This window comes from Diaphorina citri, unplaced genomic scaffold (assembly GCF_000475195.1).
Source record: "Diaphorina citri unplaced genomic scaffold, Diaci psyllid genome assembly version 1.1 scaffold659, whole genome shotgun sequence".
Classification (NCBI taxonomy): Eukaryota; Metazoa; Arthropoda; class Insecta; order Hemiptera; family Psyllidae; genus Diaphorina; species Diaphorina citri.
In genome coordinates, this window is record NW_007378092.1 from 78,196 (window position 1) to 98,874 (window position 20,679).

The 20,679-nt window shown below is 37.4% G+C and overlaps 4 protein-coding genes across 6 annotated transcripts in view; 2 read left to right on the top strand and 2 right to left on the bottom strand.

Moving 5' to 3' along the window:
* Position 1: 1 nt before the first annotated feature.
* Positions 2-17,033, top strand: LOC103510952 (mediator of RNA polymerase II transcription subunit 15). The gene is made up of 9 exons (XM_026824859.1): positions 2-130; positions 308-366; positions 558-880; positions 1,165-1,602; positions 2,276-2,523; positions 4,310-4,562; positions 4,700-4,802; positions 5,404-5,697; positions 15,840-17,033. The coding sequence occupies exons 1-9, from the start codon at positions 76-78 to the stop codon at positions 15,867-15,869; spliced, it is 1,803 nt and encodes a 600-aa protein (XP_026680660.1). The 5' UTR covers positions 2-75; the 3' UTR covers positions 15,870-17,033.
* Positions 11,273-13,335, top strand: LOC103510951 (60S ribosomal protein L35). The gene is made up of 3 exons (XM_008475659.3): positions 11,273-11,339; positions 12,514-12,738; positions 13,119-13,335. The coding sequence occupies exons 1-3, from the start codon at positions 11,337-11,339 to the stop codon at positions 13,266-13,268; spliced, it is 378 nt and encodes a 125-aa protein (XP_008473881.1). The 5' UTR covers positions 11,273-11,336; the 3' UTR covers positions 13,269-13,335.
* On the bottom strand, positions 13,513-14,449 carry LOC103510950 (N-terminal Xaa-Pro-Lys N-methyltransferase 1-B-like). Its single transcript, XM_008475658.3, has 2 exons — positions 14,104-14,449; positions 13,513-13,872 (listed from the first exon to the last, which is right to left on the bottom strand). Exons 1-2 carry the CDS (start codon positions 14,366-14,368, stop codon positions 13,514-13,516), a joined length of 624 nt encoding a protein of 207 aa, XP_008473880.1. The 5' UTR covers positions 14,369-14,449; the 3' UTR covers position 13,513.
* A 1,078-nt stretch (positions 17,034-18,111) lies between the features above and the next one.
* Positions 18,112-20,679, bottom strand: part of LOC103510949 (protein kinase DC2) — a 43,708-nt gene continuing 41,140 nt past the window's right edge. For all 3 annotated transcript variants that reach the window (XM_026824864.1, XM_008475657.3, XM_026824863.1), the window contains exons 5-6: positions 18,854-19,035; positions 18,112-18,572 (exon numbers count right to left, since the gene is read on the bottom strand). In XM_026824864.1, coding sequence (XP_026680665.1) covers positions 18,369-18,572; positions 18,854-19,035 — 386 coding nt within the window. In that variant the 3' untranslated portion in view covers positions 18,112-18,368. The remainder of the gene's footprint in view (positions 18,573-18,853; positions 19,036-20,679) is intronic.

The following is a 20,679-nucleotide window of genomic DNA, read 5'->3' on the forward strand; positions in this document are numbered from 1 at the left end:
TGGCCATAAGTATTTTCATGGATTTATTTTCCAGGTACAGGAAATCAAGGAGGAGTTGGAGGAAGTGGTGGCAATATGATGGGATTGGGACCACCACAGGGACCTCCTCAAGGTGTTACTGCCACTAATTGTAAGTGTCTCATAAATTGATTACCTAATAAAATAATCCTAACAGCTTATGTAAAAAAAAAGACTGCCTAGTTACCTTGGGGGGTAGTGCACCTGCCTTGTAAGCAAGTCTCAAATTTGGCTATCTTAAATTCTAGGTAGGTACATATTAATTTTTTTCTTCTCTATTTTTTTCCAGTACTTCAAACATTAAACACAAGACCTCAGTTGCAGAAACTGCCCCCTGGTGTAGGACAGGTTAGTATTAAAATCATTTTTCTTCTTTCCTTTATTCTCATTATTTTGCTCAGATTTGCTCAGAAAAAAAAGAAGTAGCTAAAAATATGCAAAAAAGCTAAATGCCACAGTAACTCTATTGTATAAAGCACAGTGTCAGGGTGATGAGGTCAGAAGTCAGAACACAGTTTGTTTGTATGTAATGCTTTCAGATGCAGCAAGGTATTGGTCAAGTTCAGATGCAGGGAGGTATGGGACCCATGGGTCCTGGCACTATTCAGGGACAAATTGGAGGTCCAATGCAAAATCAGATGGGTGGTCCCATGCAAAATCAAATGGGAGGCTCTATGCAAAATCAAATGGGAGGTCCCATGCAAAACCCAATGGGGGGCCCTATGCAAAATCAAATGGGAGGCCCCATGCAAAACCAAATGGGTGGTCCCATCCAAAATACTATGGGAGGTCCCATGCAAAATCAAATGGGAAGTTCAATGCAAAATCAAATGGGAGGTACTATGCAAAACCAAATGGGGGGGCCTATTCAAACTCCAAGGATTTTTGTACATTTGAGATAAGTCAACTGCTGATTATTTTTAATGATGGTTTTTGAGAAACCCTGGATATTTCTGAACACCCTGTATAATTCTGTGTTTTGCCTTCCTGCTATGTACATATGGAAGTACCTACTTTGATCAGAATATGACCAACAAAACTTTGAAGAAAAAAATGGCGTATCTGTGAAAACTGTTCCTAACCTGTTGATAATTTTGAACCAGGACTATTGAAAATGGTTGCCATATTGCATACAAGTTTCCTGATCCCTATTCAAAATCAATTGACAAACAATATGCAAAGTCAAATGGGGGGACCCATGCAAAATCAGATGGGTGGCCCTATGCAAAACCAAATGGGCGGCCCTATGCAAAATCAAATGGGAGGTCCCATGCAAAGCCAAATGGGAGGCCCTATGCAAAATCAAATGGGAGGACCCATGCAGAACCAAATAGGTGGCCCTCTGCAAAACCAAATGGGAGGTAACATGATAAATCAAATGGGACCTCAACTGGGTGGCCCAGGTGGTCAAATGGGAAGTCCTCTATCTGCTCAAATGTCACATATGGTGCAGAAGAGACCAGATCCAAACATGATGATGAATGCTCAGGCTGGATTTACCGGGGGACCAAGGAGTATGAATGCCCAGTTTATACGTCAGACACCTACCCCTCCTCAACCATCTCCTGTGGGAATGCAGCATAGGTAAGGGACATCAAATTCGTACTTTTTCTTCTTCTTTTTTCAAGGACTTTTTTAAAAGAGATTTAACGAGTTGACTGTGAATGCTAAGGTCTTATTGTCCCAAAAGCAAAGAGAAGAAAAAGAGGATAGGAGAACACCAGTAGATCCGAGTTTTCTTCTTCTTTCAAGGACTTTTTTAAAAGAGATTTAACGAGTTGACTGTGAATGCTAAGGTCTTATTGTCCCAAAAGCAAAGAGAAAAAAAGAGGATAGGAGAACACCAGTAGATCCAAGAGCAAACCTTATCTGTTTAAAATCGAACCTGCGATCCAACGCTTACAAGGCAAACGCGCTAACCTCCAAACTTTTTCTTCTTCTTTCAAGGACTTTTTTTAAAAGAGATTTACTTAACGAGTTGACTGTGAATGCTAAGGTCTTATTGTCCCAAAAGCAAAGAGAAGAAAAAGAGGATAGGAGAACACCAGTAGATCCGAGAGCGAACCTTATCTGTTTAAAATCGAACCTGCGACCCAACGCTTACAAGGCAAACGCACTAACCTCCAAGCTACTTAAACTTGGTTGTTTATTTAGAGAGAGAGAGAGAGAGAGAGAGAGAGAGAAAAGATGAGTGATGTGTTCAATAATACTCCTAAACATTTTATTATAAACCCCTTTTGTCCATTGATTCGAACAGTCAAATGGTGGCCTCCCCCGCTCTCGTTCCCTCTCCCTCCGCTCCCCTGTCTCAATCAATGCCTGGTCAGATGCGCTCAGTAGGCATGGCGCCTTCACCCAGCGGCTCTCTGAACACTCCTGGCCAAGCTCAACCCACGTCTAGTCCTTGTCCCACGCAGGAAGATCAAGTGTACCGGGATAAGATTCGACAGCTGAGCAAATACATTGAACCACTTCGCCGAATGATTGCCCGCGCAGCTAACGATGGTAAGAACTAAGAACCTTTTATTATTTTCATCAAGATTTGTCCAGAAGAAAAGCCCCAATCACCAAATGACATGAAAAGAGAAAGAAAACGGGGGGCACTCTTAGCTTAGTGGTAACGCGCTTGCTTGCCATGCAGAAGGTCCCGTGTTCGAATTCCACCATCGGCGAAAATTTGCACTAGTTGAACAAAATTGAACTATCCGCTCGAAACTTGGGGTGGTGGAACAACATTCTGAGTTTTTTTTTTTTAATTTCTCATTAAACTTTGAAAATTTCTGCGATAAACGCCGTTATAGACCAGTCCTTACCTTCATGTTACCAAGCCGTTTCGTCCTATCCTGTACAAGCAGTTTCTTTATCAAATCCTTGGCAATAGGATCTACATGTCTGGGCCACTCGATCTTGCCGGCTAGAATTTTCTCGTAGATCCCGAATGGATTGTCGTCGAAAAATGGGGGAAATCCAGCCAACATTTCATAGATCAACACACCTGCGAATAAGAATGAAAGTTTGCATGAAAATCGATGTTCATCACGACAAGTTATTATAAACTTTGAAATATAAAAAAAGTGATGAAAAAATAAATGGGAAAAAACGAGGAAGCTGACGACAATTAATGGTCAGCATGAGCACTAATTTTTCCATACATAGGGATTAAAAAAAAAAATGTAAGAAGAGGGTTGTTTGTATAGATAGGTCATCTTGAACCACGTAAAAATTCAAAGAAACTGGCCAAAATAATAATACTAGTGAAAAATTAAACTCGAAATAACAAATGAATGAAAATAAAACAAAAAATTGCGAGAGGTTTCCCTAAGCTTCCCAGACTGTCAAGTTGCAAGGTTCCCACCCGACTAACCCACCCCAGGTACCTAACTTTATCAGCAGTGCCAAAAAGTTCCAACCGAGGAGAAAATCAAAAGTCTAGGTGGGGAAATTCTCCCACGTGCTTAGAACCTCGAGCTTTTTGTGCAATGCACTTGGTTGGTTCAAAAGCAGTGAAGGAGAACTTTCCCCTACCATTTGAACTTAAGCTCCTCCCTCTCTGAAAATTGTGATTGTGCTACCAAAGTTAGGTGCCGAGGGTGGGCATTCGGGTGGGAACCTTCATGCTAGACAGGTCTGGGAAGCTTGAAAAAACCTCTCGCAATTTTTTTCCCGATTTTTTTTTTTTTTTTTTTTTTTTTTTTTTTATTTTTTTTTTTTTTTTGGGTTTTAAGAGGGTTTTTCTTTTTTTTTTTTTTCTTTTTTTCTAATTCTATTCTTTGTTGTGGTATTAAGTAGGTATTTACTATGTATTTAGTATTATTTTCTTACTACTTTTCTTATTTTTCAATCTTCACAAATTTATCCATCAAGCATTCAATAAAATCTTATCTTATATCTTTCTTATATCTTATATTATAAGAACGAGATCCATTCACTCATTCACATTTCACAGTTCACATTTCACACACTGATCGCTAAACGGGGGGCACTCTTAGCTTAGTGGTAACGCGCTTGCTTGCCATGCAGAAGGTCCCGTGTTCGAATTCCACCATCGGCGAAAATTTGCACTCGTTTTTCGAATGCAAATATTTCAACAGGTTACTTTTTGGTGTTCTCGTGTTGACACAGCACCTAAATGGGAAGTATTGTATTGTGTCTCTTATCGCCCATCTGATGAGGGACATACTATGGGATGGGCGTGCTACGACACAGACCACACGCGTCTAACGTAGCAGTTGTTTAATTGCTACTCATTGAATAAATCCATTTACCTAGATACCTTTTTTTTCTTCCTTAGACATTGAGAAAACAACCAAAATGAAGAAGCTCCTCGAGATCCTGCAAAGTCCAAACAAGCGCATGCCTCTGGAAACGTTGCTCAAATGTGAACATGTTCTGGAAAAGTTGGACTTCAAACATTCCTCGCTGCTGCGGGATCATCATCCTCTGTTAGAGGCAGTGAGTGGTGCTTTGCAGTCATCCAATGCGAATCACACGCTACAGCGAACGTTCGGCCCTTGTTTGGAAATTCTGTCCGGTCCTCTCATCAAGTAAGTAGAGTTTTTTGTTTCTATTTTTAGACGTTTCAGAACTTCTTTATCTCCCGAAACTTTATTTAACTTTTTAGGAAAAATTAATTATCGTATTTTTTCTTTCTATTATTGTTTTTATTTGTTTTCCTCTTCAGAGATTTACCATTGCCTGTGAATAGGAAAAGAGTTGAAGAGCCAGCAGACGATGTACCTGAAGTTTTGCAAGGAGAAATAGCAAGATTAGACCAAAGATTCAAGGTGAGTCTACATAGGATGTTCAGGCTGAAACTGGAAACTGTACCATCAGAAATTAACCCATAAAATCGGTCCTTAGCCCCATAACAGTACGCACTTTTTGGACTAAGAAAATGTCCTATATTGTGTAACTTTCAACGAGAACTGTCCGACTGTACAAGTTGGAAACTCGGAAAATTCAAGAAAAAATACTGTTTTAAAAAAGACATGTTTTTTTTTCTAATTAATATTGTTACCACAATACCGAAAATCGTGTTCAGGCTGAAACTGCCCCATCAGAAATTAACCCATAAAATCGGTCCTTAGCCCCATAACAGTACGCACTTTTTGGACTAACAAAATGTCCTATATTGTGGAACTTTCAACGAGAACTGTCCGACTGTACAAGTTCGAAACTCGGAAAATTCAAGAAAAAATACTGTTTTAAAAAAGACATGTTTTTTTTTCTAATTAATATTGTTACCACAATACCGAAAATCCTTGAAACTTTATTTCGTGTTAATATAGGCCGGGCGGCGCTTCGAACTCTTGACGTTCGCGCTCCTCTCGGCACGCTTGATTCAGCTAGGATAGTTTAATCGGTTCTCCATCTTTCCATTCCCAGGTATCTCTCGACCCCACCCAGCAAAGCGGATCTAAAGCCATTCAACTCGTGTGCTGGCTAGATGATCGACACCTCCCATGTGTTCCTCCTATCCAAGTGTCCATCCCAGAAGACTACCCCAGTCACCCACCCCGCTGTACCATGGGACACGAACACAATACTACCCCATTCCTGACATCGGTGAAGAACGCTCTCGAGTCGAGAATAAAGAAATTGCCGTTGAAATATTCGGTGAGTCAACTTCTGGATACGTGGGAGATGAGTGTAAGACAAGCTTGTGCTCCTACACGAAACCCTACGTCATCCCCTAGTGTAAGTAAATCAAATGGGACAGCTTATATCCTGGTCACACTTGACAGATGTGGGCAACTTATGTGTTGGACCAGTCACTCACACTGAGACCATCTGACAGAGATAGGTATGAGTGTGAGTGGTGGGCGTTACCTAGGGCTATAATGTTATAAAATTTATTTAAATGAGCTAATATTGTAAAAAACCCATTTGAAATGTATATCATTTGATTTTCAGGAGGAATACCTAGGTTTTGTTGCCAGATTGATACTACATGTCAGAGAAATGAGTAAGTTGCTATTATAACTGAAACTCATTTTATTTGTTTTACTCACAATGACCCTAAATTATTGTTCAGTTGCTATATTGAGTTTGAGGATGTTACTGGGGGGGAGAAGAACCCCCTTTTCACTAAGGTTCTAATTGTGATACCAACCTGCACAAGGCTGAATTTTTAAAACCTTGGGGTTGATAAATCACATCACATGCTTCATAAATTGATTTGAAATTCTACTTTGCTTGTTAATTACTGTAAGTAATGAGCAATTAAAAAACACCAAGACCCAGGAGATACCAACCTGCACAAGGCTGAATTTTTAAAACCTTGGGGTTGATAAATCACATGCTTCATAAATTGATTTGAAATTCTACTTTGCTTGTTAATTACTGTAAGTAATGAGCAATTAAAAAACACCAAGACCCAGGCAACATTTTGAATTAGTCGATGGAAATCAATAATCAACCAATCAGAATGCAGCATTTTAAACTTCAACCAATAATGCTGCTTTCTGATTAATTGGTTGATTGATAAACACACCCTTAACTTTAGAAATTGATTATCTCTGAGCTTGGTTCTGGCCATAAGTATCTTTCTCCTATCCTATCCTTATCTCTTTGATATTGGATTGATAAGCTCATCTGTACTCAAGCTGTGTCCACATATCATCAAGCATTGATCCATGGTTGATTGAAAAACCTAAATGAAATTTGGGCAGTTTTACTACAGTAATGTTAATCAGTGATCTTTCATCAATAAAATTCCAGAGAGGGAGAAAAAGAACACCAACTAGTGACTAATAATTTGAGGGGCCAAGAGGTAAACCAAACTAACCCACATTTTTGCATTTTTTCAGTTTTTTGGACTAACCCACAGCCTGAAATGCCCTCCATCTGCTGGTAGATGACGATATCAGCTGTAGTTACTTGTATACCAAAAATCATAATCACAAGACCTCTGTACACTCAAGTGCCACTCCTAGACTTTGACTTTATCTCAAAATGTTGTATACCAAAAATCATAATCACAAGACCTCTGTACACTCAAGTGCCACTCCTAGACTTTGACTTTATCTCAAAATGAAGTTAGTGTGGGTTAGTCCGTTTTACCCCTTGGCCCCTCATTTGTACTTTTTTTTTACTTTTTCTTGTAGTGAAGAAGCCATCCAAAGGTCAGGGATGCCCACTGCAAAAAATAGTGTTGAAATGGAAAATCATGTATTCCAGAAAGCAAAGAATAAGGTATAGTATTTAATTAAATTACTCTACTTTTCTTGGACATTTTTTTGTGTGCTTAATATTCACCAAAATACAATTTTGTGACTTCAGTATGGAATTTATGCTCACTAGGTAGACCTACAACTCTTTCCCTGACAAAATCTGTAAGCAGTAAGTAGGTAGTGTAAGTATTTTTTTGTGTGCTTAATATTCACCAAAATACAATATTGTGACTTCAGACTTCAGTATGGAATTTATGCTCACTAGGTAGACCTACAACTCTTTCCCTGACAAAATCTGTAAGCAGTAAGTAGGTAGTGTAAGTATGTAAATAAAACTGTGTAATTTGTAAATATGTAGTAATAAAACAGTAGGTACAAATAGTAAATATTAATAAATTTCATTTTTATTTTCTACATGTAAAATAAATTAAGTACATAAACATCAGTTCACTGACTTCACTTCAGCTAAATTAACATAGTTTTTTACAAAAATAAATAGATTTTTTATCTACTCATTATTCAATGATGGATCGAATTGCATTTGGTTCAAAGTCTACAACATAAAAAAAAGTGTATACTTTGAAACAAATGCGATCTTGAAGATGAGAAAATAATCCATGTATAATAAATAAAATGTGATGGAGGAAAATGTTAATGTAAAGAAAAGAAGAAGATTCTGAACGTAAAATTGGATGGATATGGTCCGTTATTTCATTTCCAATGCCAATTTTAATTCAGATTACAAATGAATCTTTCATGTGTGTATGTATTTACAAAATGTTTTCCGAAAATTTAATTTTCTTTTGCACAGTAATTTCAACGATTATAAATAGAGATATCTTAAAATCAAATGTAAATTCGTTACCTATTATTTTTTTATACTGCGATACACAAACTTTGCTACGAAGACCTTGATAGAACGTTATCCCTTAGAGAAATTGGTTTGGCTGCTAGAGTAAATCTCGTCTCGGTAGTATAAACAAGGTATTCTGATCTAATAAGTAGGTACCTAAAGTATGTGCAAGATTACCCTATAAGGAATGACAATGTAGACATTTCTCTCTGCTCATTATTTGACATAAAATCTAAAAGCAGAAATCTATTCCGTGAAATTTTTGTTGAAAAACTCGAAGAAAATTTAACAAGCTGCCATTTAATGGCATGAACAATAGGTACACAAAATATATATAAAAAATACTAACTCAAAATAAAAAGGTGGTACAAAATTTTCATTTGGTCATCCCAAAAAGGTGAAATAAATAAAATAGGACGCATTCGAACATTTCTCTCTGCTCATTATTTGACATAAAATCTAAAAGCAGAAATCTAGTCCGTGAAATTTTTGTTGAAAAACTCGAAGAAAATTTAACAAGCTGCCATTTAATGGCATGAACAATAGGTACACAAAATATATATAAAAATACTAACTCAAAATAAAAAGGTGGTACAAAATTTTCATTTGGTCATCCCAAAAAGGTGAAATAAATAAAATAGGACGCATTCGAAAATTCAACTGATTCAAAGCATGTTTACCTGTTATTCAATACAATAAAAGAGGCCTTGGTTAGACTCTAAAACTTGGAGTAGACAAGCTTTTCCCGTGTGTGAAATTCAGTGAATTTCCACAGGGATACAGAAAGAGAAATTTAAAACATCTTCAATGTGAAATACTGTGTAAAATGTATTAACAAAATAAATTTGTAAGGCACTGTTGAGCTTGACCTGGCCTCAAGCTGACCATTCCTAGCCATCTTTGATTTGAAAATTACCTATGCATGGAACATTGCCTCTCTCTCTCCCAAGCTATCGTCAAATTCTCAAACAAGGTAAAATGAGGATAAAATGTGATGTCTCTGTGAGGATCGGGCACTAGAGAGCTCGCTATATGTAATAAGGGCTAGGATACGTGACACTAGACCCCCGGAGTCCTGAAGCGTGTAAACACAAGACTTGAGAGTGATCTGCCAACTCTGTTACCGTACTCATTTCAAAATAGGACAAAACAAACAGCTTGACTTTTTTTTTTTTTTCTTTTTTTAAGCCGTTCTCAAAGTTCAGTGTTTCGTCACTGTTCTCAATCAGAAAAGAGATCATGTGTAGCTTGGTAGAACAGGGTCAAAATTTCGTCACAAAACTACATCATCATCACCACCACCACCGAGAGGCATAAAACTGCATCATACACACTAGTAAAAGAAGAACATACAACAATAAAATAATAATAATAATAATACTGATGATGATAAAAATGTGACAATTATATTCGCCGTTCTGGTAGATTTGACACGAATTTCGTGTTTTTCTAGTTAATTAATTATTTTTAATTAACACACGCAGCATGGAGTCAAAAATACAGGGTCGAAGCTGTACTGCTGATCCAGTTTCTGACACTGCCTTGGTGAAGTCAATTCTTTGTAGGTGTTACCTCTATAAAGTGACAGCAATTCGGTTGGACAGCAAATACAGTATTAGTTCTTGTTTAAAATTTTGAGTCTCATCGGGCCGATGGGAGCCTTGTAGAGGGCCTTTTACTGAGAGAGTTACAGCTTATTGCAGAGGACGATGCTTTTTTCTCTCTATAATTTTATGGAACAAGCGAGGAGCAATATTGTCTATACTCGCACTTCGTGCTCGGGAGAGGGGCTTCGCGTGTTTTGCTACGCGGGGTTGCGTATACGGTCGCGCTCCCGGGGCTTCGCGGGGTTGTGCATGTGGTCGCGCTTCGCGCTCCCTTGTTTACGGTCGCGCTGCGCGCTCCCGGGGGCTTCGCGGGGTTGTGCATGTGGTCGCGCTTCGCGCTCCCTTGTTTACGGTCGCGCTGCGCGCTCCCGGGGGCTTTGCGGTGTTGTGCATGCGGTCGCGCTGCGCGCTCCCGGGGCTTCGCGGGATGTGCATGAGGTCGCGCTTCGCGCTCCCTTGGCTTCGCCCCTGAAAACTAATATCGTCCCTGAGTCTTGTCTCGAAGAAATGAAAACTGAAAACTAAAAACGAGAGAAAATATTAAACGCAGGAAAAGTTTTGCTGGCCTCAAACTCTGTTCTCTGTGTATTTCTTATGGGGGGACTAAAAAACGTCAATATCTCGGGAACGGTTGGGAATTTCGGGGGTTTTCGATTTTTCCCAGTATGTACAAAAAATAAGGAATCCAATGGTGAAAACCGCATCTTCCTAGCACATCTAGAAGTGGGTTAGAATTAGTATGAGTGAGTGAGTGAGTGAGTCAGTCAGTGAGTCAGTTACACAAGGGGCTGTATATATTTAGGATTATTATTGTTTAAATTAAAATATAGCTCGGTGTGTTGTAGATAAAGAGAGATATGGGGCTCCCGTAGACCTAATGAGATCCAAAAACTAACCAGGTGTATCCCCTAGAGTTGAACAATTTTCTCCTATCCTATCCTTATCTCTTTGATATTGGATTGATAAGCTCATCTGTACTCAAGCTGTGCCCACATATCATCAAGCATTGATCCATGGTTGATTGAAAAACATAAATGAAATTTGGGCAGTTTTACTACAGTAATGTTAATCAGTGATCTTTCATCAATAAAATTCCAGAGAGGGAGAAAAAGAACACCAACTAGTGACTAATAATTTGAGGGGCCAAGAGGTAAACCAAACTAACCCACATTTTTGCATTTTTTCAGTTTTTTGGACTAACCCACAGCCTGAAACGCCCTCCATCTGCTGGTAGATGACGATATCAGCTGTAGTTACTTGTATACCAAAAATCATAATCACAAGACCTCTGTACACTCAAGTGCCACTCCTAGACTTTGACTTTATCTCAAAATGAAGTTTGTGTGGGTTAGTCCATTTTACCCCTTGGCCCCTCATTTGTACTTTTTTTTTTTTACTTTTTCTTGTAGTGAAGAAGCCATCCAAAGGTCAGGGATGCCCACTGCAAAAAATAGTGTTGAAATGGAAAATCATGAGAGTCTTGAAAAAAAGATAATTTTCAATAAATTTAAATTTAAAAATTCCCACTTTTTAAATCTCAATGGCCGCTTGTACGATAAAATTTGAAATCGGGTGTACATGTACGGTAAAAAAAATTGTTTTTGTTTATGTTTATCTTTTCCTTTCAGATTTCAGTTTTCTCATTTCTGCTTCCCAGACACACGAAAATAACACAAGACCGTCAAAATGGTAAGCTATAATTCAACTTTCTCATCCACTTTTATCCTAGTAATCCTTCCCCAAACTTGAGTGATAAATGCATTGTAAAAATCTTCATCTCTTTGGTTATAGTCAAAAATCCATTGTCAATACATTGGTTCAATCCACGGATAGCTATGTAGAATGAAACTTGGAGCCTCCATGGAACTACCTCTTACCTCTTTAGCTAAGCATGATAAATGCATTGTAAAAATCTTCATCTCTTTGGTTATAGTCAAAAATCCACTGTCAATACATTGGTTCAATCCACGGATAGCTATGTAGAATGAAACTTGGAGCCTCCATGGAACTACCTCTTACCTCTTTAGCTAAGCACAATCAAAGTTATGATTAGGATCTCTTGTTCAACAGGATTCTTCAAATTTATGATTCATTAGTAGAATCTTTCTATAGATAGATCTCGATCAGGATATTAAAATGATCCAATATGTAGTTAATTATGTATTAGGGCAAAAACAGCATTAAGCACATACAGGGTACCTAGCAAAAAATTCCAACTGCTCAATTGTTTTTGGCCTATACCTGTAATTTGTAATATGGATATAGCAACTCATCAATCTCCATGGCCGAGTGGATATCACATTTGGTTTCCATGCAGGAGGTCCTGGGTTCAATTCCTGGCAGGGTCAAAGTTTTTTTTTTTTTTGTACAGGGTAGCAAAAAATTCCAACTGCTCAATTGTTTTTGGCCTATACCTGTAATTTGTAATATGGATATAGCAACTCATCAATCTCCATGCACTCCATGGCCGAGTGGATATCACATTTGGTTTCCATGCAGGAGGTCCTGGGTTCAATTCCTGGCAGGGTCAAAGTTTTTTTTTTTTTTTACTTTTGCGGTGCACTCAGCCTTGTGAGGATATTTGAGTAAGGTGCTCTTCATGGTATAGGTCTTAGATGGAAGCTATTTATTTACACTTTCTATTTATATTTTCCATTTGCTTACAGGTTCGAGTGGATATCACATTTGGTTTCCATGTAGGAGGTCCTGGGTTCAATTCCTGGCAGGGTCAAAGTTTTTTTTTTTACTTTTGTGGTGCACTCAGCCTTGTGAGGATGTTTGAGTAAGGTGCTCTTCATGGTATAGGTCTTAGATGGAAGCTATTTATTTACACTTTCTATTTATATTTTCCATTTGCTTACAGGTGAAGGTCAAGTGCTCAGAACTGAGAACCAAGGACAAAAAAGAGCTCCTCAAGCAACTGGAGGAGCTCAAAACAGAATTGGCCAATCTGAGAGTAGCCAAAGTAACTGGAGGAGCTGCTTCTAAACTGTCCAAAATCAGAGTCGTCAGGAAAGCTATTCTCAGAGTCTACATTGTCATGCACCAGAAACAGAAAGAAAACATGAGAAACCTGATTAGAAAAGAGGTAAGATTTTATTTTAGAAACAAACCTTGTAAGACCTGGCATAACACCCACTTCTGGCTTGTTTATATGAATACTCCAAGGATTTTTGTACATTTGAGATAAGTCAACTGCTGATTATTTTTAATGATGGTTTTTGAGAAACCCTGGATATTTCTGAACACCCTGTATAATTCTGTGTTTTGCCTTCCTGCTATGTACATATGGAAGTACCTACTTTGATCAGTATATGACCAACAAAACTTTGAAGAAAAAAATGGCTGGAGTAAGTATCTGTGAAAACTGTTCCTAACCTGTTGATAATTTTGAACCAGGACTATTGAAAATGGTTGCCATATTGCATACAAGTTTCCTGATCTATTTTTGTCCTTTTTCTGTTTTAGCACAAGAAATACAAGCCTTTGGATTTAAGACCAAAGAAGACCAGAGCTCTTAGAAGAAGATTGACCAAGCACGAAAGAAAACTGAAGACCCTGAAAGAAATCAGAAGAAGACAAGCTTTCCCTCCAAGGAAGTTTGCTGTCAAAGCCTAGAGTGTCAATATTGTGTTATATTATTTTGTACTATGTTAAAAATAATAAAAATGAGTTTCTCCACCCAGTTGAAAATGTTTTCCCTTTACAAGGATATTTACACCCAGTTTCAGACACCTACATAAGTAAGTAGATTAACCTTTGATAACAATCCCCAATCCTCCCACAAGTCCATGGGGGAAAATTCCCCCTATTTCAAAGGGGTGTCCTTTAGGTCCCAAAAATCAAACAAATTACAAGGGGGTTTATAAGTCAATAGAATTTTTATCTTTATTTGGTTTCAGTGCAAACATGTAAATTTTGAACAAAGATTTAGGCATACCAGTAACTTTTTCTGACTTGACACATTTCAAGTTAGCTTTGCTGAACAATAAGCAGAACTGAGGTAGAGATCTGACAACAGAGCTATCCTCATCATCATATTCATTTTTAACTCCTGATGCAACATTGTCTTTTATAATTATAATACCATTTTTATTAAGGATTTGCTTGCACAAATTCAGAAATTTTATTATATCTTCATCCAAAATGAACATCAGCACCCATTGGATCCAAATGACATCATACTTTATATTCAAATCTTCAGGCTTGAAGTCTTGTATTCCTGAAAAGATAAACAATATAGCTCACATGATTTGGTATAATGGTTGGTTGAAAATGTCTGGGGGGGGATATGTAACAAAGTTGGCTATCAGAAGAGCATGACTAATCCCAGCCAAACTGAGGAGTTTTATCTTTGATGTTGCACATTTGAAGTGGGGTAAGTGGGCAGGGGGCTCTCTAGTCCTATTCAAGCAATAGGTAAAAAGTCAGCACTATTATTAGCAATACTTACCAACATTATAACATTTATCTAACTTATCACAATCTTTAAGAATTTCTTCTTTGGCCTGTTCAATAAATTTTGAACTTTGTTCAAGGAGATCAATTTTATCAAAATGCTTTGCCAACAAATATTTAGATATCCTTCCAATTCCTGCTCCAACATCCAAGACTCTGGTTTTTCCAGGATCTGATTTCTTTTGACAGTATAAGCTTGACAAAAACTGATTAGAAGTTTGAATATCCAAGTCTGAAATGCTGCTATAGCCATTTAACATGCCATCTATTGTTGGTGGGACATTTGAATAGTACTCAGTGACTTCACTGTAATGACTCCTGTTTCCATCCTTTTCTGTAAAATAAGGAAAAATTGGTAATGAAGCTAGAGTGGATGTTCTATATATGTTAGGTACCTGCTACAGTAAAAGTTAATTGTTTGAATTTAATTATACATAGATAGGTAAGTAGTTCAGTTTTTATCAACATCAGGGCATCATAGATTTCGTGTGGAATTGAATATACTTAAGGTATGTAATTTATGGCAGGGATTGAAAAAAGAAAGGGACATGGAACCTGGAGATATTTACTTTCTATGTCCAAAAGCAAGTGCCTTTCAACATACAAAAGTTAACTAAAGGGGTAAGCGGGTAAGTGCTTTTTACAAAGGTTGTGAACATAGTAAGTACATATTGTCAGAGTCAGGAGTCAGTAGGCACCAGTCTTGTTCTTGTTTCTATTTTTAGACGATTCAGAACTTCTTTATCTCCCGAAACTTTATTTAACTTTTTAGGAAAAATAACTGCTTTATTTTGTTTAACAGATTTTTGAATCGTCGAGTTATGACTGTTATGAAATTTTTGAAAACGAAGTATTGGACTTGAACTTTCGTGAGCATTTGGTCTGTGCTGTAACTGAGATAAATGACTAAATAATATTAATTATAGTATTTTTTCTTTCTATTATTGTTATTTGTTTTCTTCTTCAGAGATTTACCATTGCCTGTGAATAGGAAAAGAGTTGAAGAACCAGCAGACGATGTACCTGAAGTTTTACAAGGAGAAATAGCAAGATTAGACCAAAGATTCAAGGTGAGTCTACATAGGGTGTTCAGGCTGAAACTGCCCCATCAGAAATTAACCCATAAAATCGGTCCTTAGCCCCATAACAGTACGCACTTTTTGGACTAACAAAATGTCCTATATTGTGTAACTTTCAACGAGAACTGTCCGACTGTACAAGTTCGAAACTCGGAAAATTCAAGAAAAAATACTGTTTTAAAAAAGACATGTTTTTTTTTCTAATTAATATTGTTACCACAATACCGAAAATCCTTGAAACTTTATTTCGTGTTAATATAGGCCGGGCGGCGCTTCGAACTCTTGACGTTCGCGCTCCTCTCGGCACGCTTGATTCAGCTAGGATAGTTTAATCGGTTCTCCATCTTTCCATTCCCAGGTATCTCTCGACCCCACCCAGCAAAGCGGATCTAAAGCCATTCAACTCGTGTGCTGGCTAGATGATCGACACCTCCCATGTGTTCCTCCTATCCAAGTGTCCATCCCAGAAGACTACCCCAGTCACCCACCCCGCTGTACCATGGGACACGAACACAATACTACCCCATTCCTGACATCGGTGAAGAACGCTCTCGAGTCGAGAATAAAGAAATTGCCGTTGAAATATTCGGTGAGTCAACTTCTGGATACGTGGGAGATGAGTGTAAGACAAGCTTGTGCTCCTACACGAAACCCTACGTCATCCCCTGATAGGGAGCCATGATTTTCATGAAAACCTCCTCCATACCATACATATGAACAAAAATTCTCGCTCCCAATTCAAGACTGAAGTCAATTTTGGTAAATCAGATGTTTGATCTTCGTGTTGGTTAATTAAATTAATTAATTCTTCAGTGTTACTTGTCTTGAGAGCCACTATTTTGTTCATACATATGGGTGTAAGAATTCTATTCCTGTAAAAAAAAAAAAAAAAATGGTCTTCCACTTTTCAAGGTAGTAAATTCATTCTTTCTGTAAACGAGTATAAAGTTGAACTGTAAATAAAACTGTGTAATTTGTAAATATGTAGTAATAAAACAGTAGGTACAAATAGTAAATATTAATAAATTTCATTTTTATTTTCTACATGTAAAATAAATTAAGTACATAAACATCAGTTCACTGACTTCACTTCAGCTAAATTAACATAGTTTTTTACAAAAATAAATAGATTTTTTATCTACTCATTATTCAATGATGGATCGAATTGCATTTGGTTCAAAGTCTACAACATAAAAAAAAGTGTATACTTTGAAACAAATGCGATCTTGAAGATGAGAAAATAATCCATGTATAATAAATAAAATGTGATGGAGGAAAATGTTAATGTAAAGAAAAGAAGAAGATTCTGAACGTAAAATTGGATGGATATGGTCCGTTATTTCATTTCCAATGCCAATTTTAATTCAGATTACAAATGAATCTTTCATGTGTGTATGTATTTACAAAATGTTTTCCGAAAATTTAATTTTCTTTTGCACAGTAATTTCAACGATTATAAATAGAGATATCTTAAAATCAAATGTAAATTCGTTACCTATTATTTTTTTATACTGCGATACACAAACTTTGCTACGAAGACCTTGATAGAACGTTATCCCTTAGAGAAATTGGTTTGGCTGCTAGAGTAAATCTCGTCTCGGTAGTATAAACAAGGTATTCTGATCTAATAAGTAGGTACCTAAAGTATGTGCAAGATTACCCTATAAGGAATGACAATGTAGACATTTCTCTCTGCTCATTATTTGACATAAAATCTAAAAGCAGAAATCTATTCCGTGAAATTTTTGTTGAAAAACTCGAAGAAAATTTAACAAGCTGCCATTTAATGGCATGAACAATAGGTACACAAAATATATATAAAAAATACTAACTCAAAATAAAAAGGTGGTACAAAATTTTCATTTGGTCATCCCAAAAAGGTGAAATAAATAAAATAGGACGCATTCGAAAATTCAACTGATTCAAAGCATGTTTACTCTAAAACTACTTGTAGTAGTCAAGCTTTTCCCGTGTGTGAAATTCAGTGAATTTCCACAGGGATACAGAAATTTAAAACATCTTCAATGTGAAATACTGTGTAAAATGTATTAATAAAATAAATTTGTAAGGCACTGTTGAGCTTGACCTGGCATCAAGCTGACCATTCCTAGCCATCTTTGATTTGAAAATTACCTATGCATTGTATTTAGCGGTAGGTTGAAATTGGGGAAATGCAGTTAAGTAATTACCGTTTCATTGCGTAAACTTTGTGGATCAGATCTACAAGGGGATAGAAATTTATTCTTTGGAAAGTCATTACAACCTCATATTATACACTTCTTCGGTGGTGTGGTGGTCAAGGCACTTGTCTTGTAATAAACAGGAGGGCGCGAATTCAACCTGCCGCTGAAATTTCATCTATAAAAACGAGTCGGCAAAAAGACTGCTATAACCCTAAACCCTAACATTAGGAGAAAAAACTTCCAAGCTCTAAATAGTAATCCAGTGAAGACTTTTTCTCTTCGTCTCCTAATATTTAATTGCTACTTGACATAGTCTTTCACAGTTTACGAATACGAATTTAAACATGTACTTTTCCCTATAGTTACGTGACGTAATGTCCCTCTTTCACAGTCTACGAATTTTAAATGTGTACTTTTTCCTTAAAAAAAAGGCTTAACTCAATTTGAGTCCTATAGGTACCACTAAAGATCGATGCACTGACCTTTTCTACAGAAAATAAAAACAAGAGCTAGACTTTCCCACTTGTTTGCTAGCCAAGTAGGTACCTATTACACCCACATTTATGAACAAAATAATGACCCTCTAGTAGCACTAAAGCATCGATACCAAACATCTGATAAGCCAAAAAGGACATCCGTTTGACTTGAGAGCGAATTTTTTTGTTTGTTCAACTCAATTTGAGTCCTATAGGTACCACTAAAGATCGATGCACTGACCTTTTCTACAGAATATAAAAACAAGAGCTAGACTTTCCCACTTGTTTGGTAGCCAAGTAGGTACCTATTACACCCACATTTATGAACAAAATAATGACCCTCTAGTAGCACCAAAGCATCGATACCAAACATCTGATAAGCCAAAAAGGACATCCGTTTGACTTGGGAGCGAATTTTTTTGTTTGTTCACAAATAGCTTAAAGCTTGTTGTTCAGTCAATGTTGAATTTCCGAACGGGTCCGAATGCACACGATTCTCACTCGGATTTCCGTGTGATAAGACTAGAAATCATCGAACAGACTTTGTTCTGTTTCGCCGACAGAGGGCGCCGCCTTCCAGTCGGTTTCAGGATATTCGTCAAAGTTCCGCGTATCTCCATCGTAATGGACTTCAGGAACAATGGGAGGTTTCTGTCTCCGGTAGTAAACGTCTTGCCAGTCTACTCCCTTGAACCACCTGTGCCTCTTAACATCATCAGCTCCGTTCTGAAAGGGAAGGAACACAAGATTTTATTATTGTTATTATTATATTATTATTGTTTAAATTAAAATATAGCTCAGTGTGTTGTAGATAAAGAGAGATATGGGGCTCCCGTAGACCTAATGAGATCCAAAAACTAACCAGGTGTATCCCCTAGAGTTGAACAAAATTGAACTATCCGCTCGAAACTTGGGGTGGTGGAACAACATTCTGAGTTTTTTTTTTTTAATTTCTCATTAAACTTTGAAAATTTCTGCGATAAACGCCGTTATAGACCAGTCCTTACCTTCATGTTACCAAGCCGTTTCGTCCTATCCTGTACAAGCAGTTTCTTTATCAAATCCTTGGCAATAGGATCTACATGTCTGGGCCACTCGATCTTGCCGGCTAGAATTTTCTCGTAGATCCCGAATGGATTGTCGTCGAAAAATGGGGGAAATCCAGCCAACATTTCATAGATCAACACACCTGCGAATAAGAATGAAAGTTTGCATGAAAATCGATGTTCATCACGACAAGTTATTATAAACTTTGAAATATAAAAAAAGTGATGAAAAAATAAATGGGAAAAAACGAGGAAGCTGACGACAATTAATGGTCAGCATGAGCACTAATTTTTCCATACATAGGGATTAAAAAAAAAAATGTAAGAAGAGGGTTGTTTGTATAGATAGGTCATCTTGAACCACGTAAAAATTCAAAGAAACTGGCCAAAATAATAATACTAGTGAAAAATTAAACTCGAAATAACAAATGAATGAAAATAAAACAAAAAATTGCGAGAGGTTTCCCTAAGCTTCCCAGACTGTCAAGTTGCAAGGTTCCCACCCGACTAACCCACCCCAGGTACCTAACTTTATCAGCAGTGCCAAAAAGTTCCAACCGAGGAGAAAATCAAAAGTCTAGGTGGGGAAATTCTCCCACGTGCTTAGAACCTCGAGCTTTTTGTGCAATGCACTTGGATTATAAGAACAAGATACATTCACATTAATTTCACACACTGATCGCTCTATCTCGAGAACCACAACACCTAGAAAGCTGAAATTTGGTAGGAATATTCCTTTTATCTCTTAAAAAAAAAAAAAAAAACACACAGGAAAAGTAGAACATGTCACGTTGACCAGGACGAAAGAGGAAGGAATTTCGCTCCCCAATGGAGTGAGGTACGAGCGTACGAGGTAGTGTGTGTTGATTTTTATTATTATTATTTATCTATCTACTAAATTCTCACCCCTCCAGCACGAAAAACATTAGTCTAAAGTTTAATTTGATAACTCGTGTAGGTATAGGTACAGGGTGGTAGCTGGTAGCAAGGGTCATTTACCTAGGTATACTGTATAGTATAATGTCCATCTGAACGGACGTTAAATTCATAGAATCACTCAATCATACAAGATAAATAAATGGGTTATAGCCAGCCTAATGGAGGGTAGAGTGTCTGTCTTGTAAGAGCTAGGTCACGGGTTCGATTCTCTTCGAATTCGGGACGGTAAGACCTCTGCTATTGCAATTTCCCCGATCAAACCTATTTAAAAAAGTCTACACTTTTTCAACTACCCTGTAACCCCTCATCTCCTAGGCAACATACAATCAAGAATTTGAGAGAGTCACGGATTCGATAAAGTTGATGCGTTCAGACAAGACAGAAGTGAAAAAAGTAGGGGACTAGAGCTATGGGGTTAATGCTATATCATGCTACTAATGGAAACAATTAACTAGTTAGCACTTTGCCCTTTTTTATTTCTTCAGGATATATTTTCTATAGTAGGCAAATTGAATCACTCAAGCATACAAGATGAATAAATGGGTTATAGCCAGCCTAATTTTATTGACTTTTATTGACATAAATAAATGGGTTATAGCCAGCCTAATGGAGGGTAGAGTGTCTGTCTTGTAAGAGCTAGGTCGCGGGTTCGATTCTCTTCGAATTCGGGACGGCAAGACTCTGCTATTGCAATTTCCCCGATCGAACCTATTTAAAAAAGTCTACACTTTTTCAACTACCCTGTAACCCCTCATCTCCTAGGCAACATACAATCAAGAATTTGACAGAGTCACGGATTCGATAAAGTTGATGCGTTCAGACAAGATAGAAGTGAAAAGAGTAGGGGA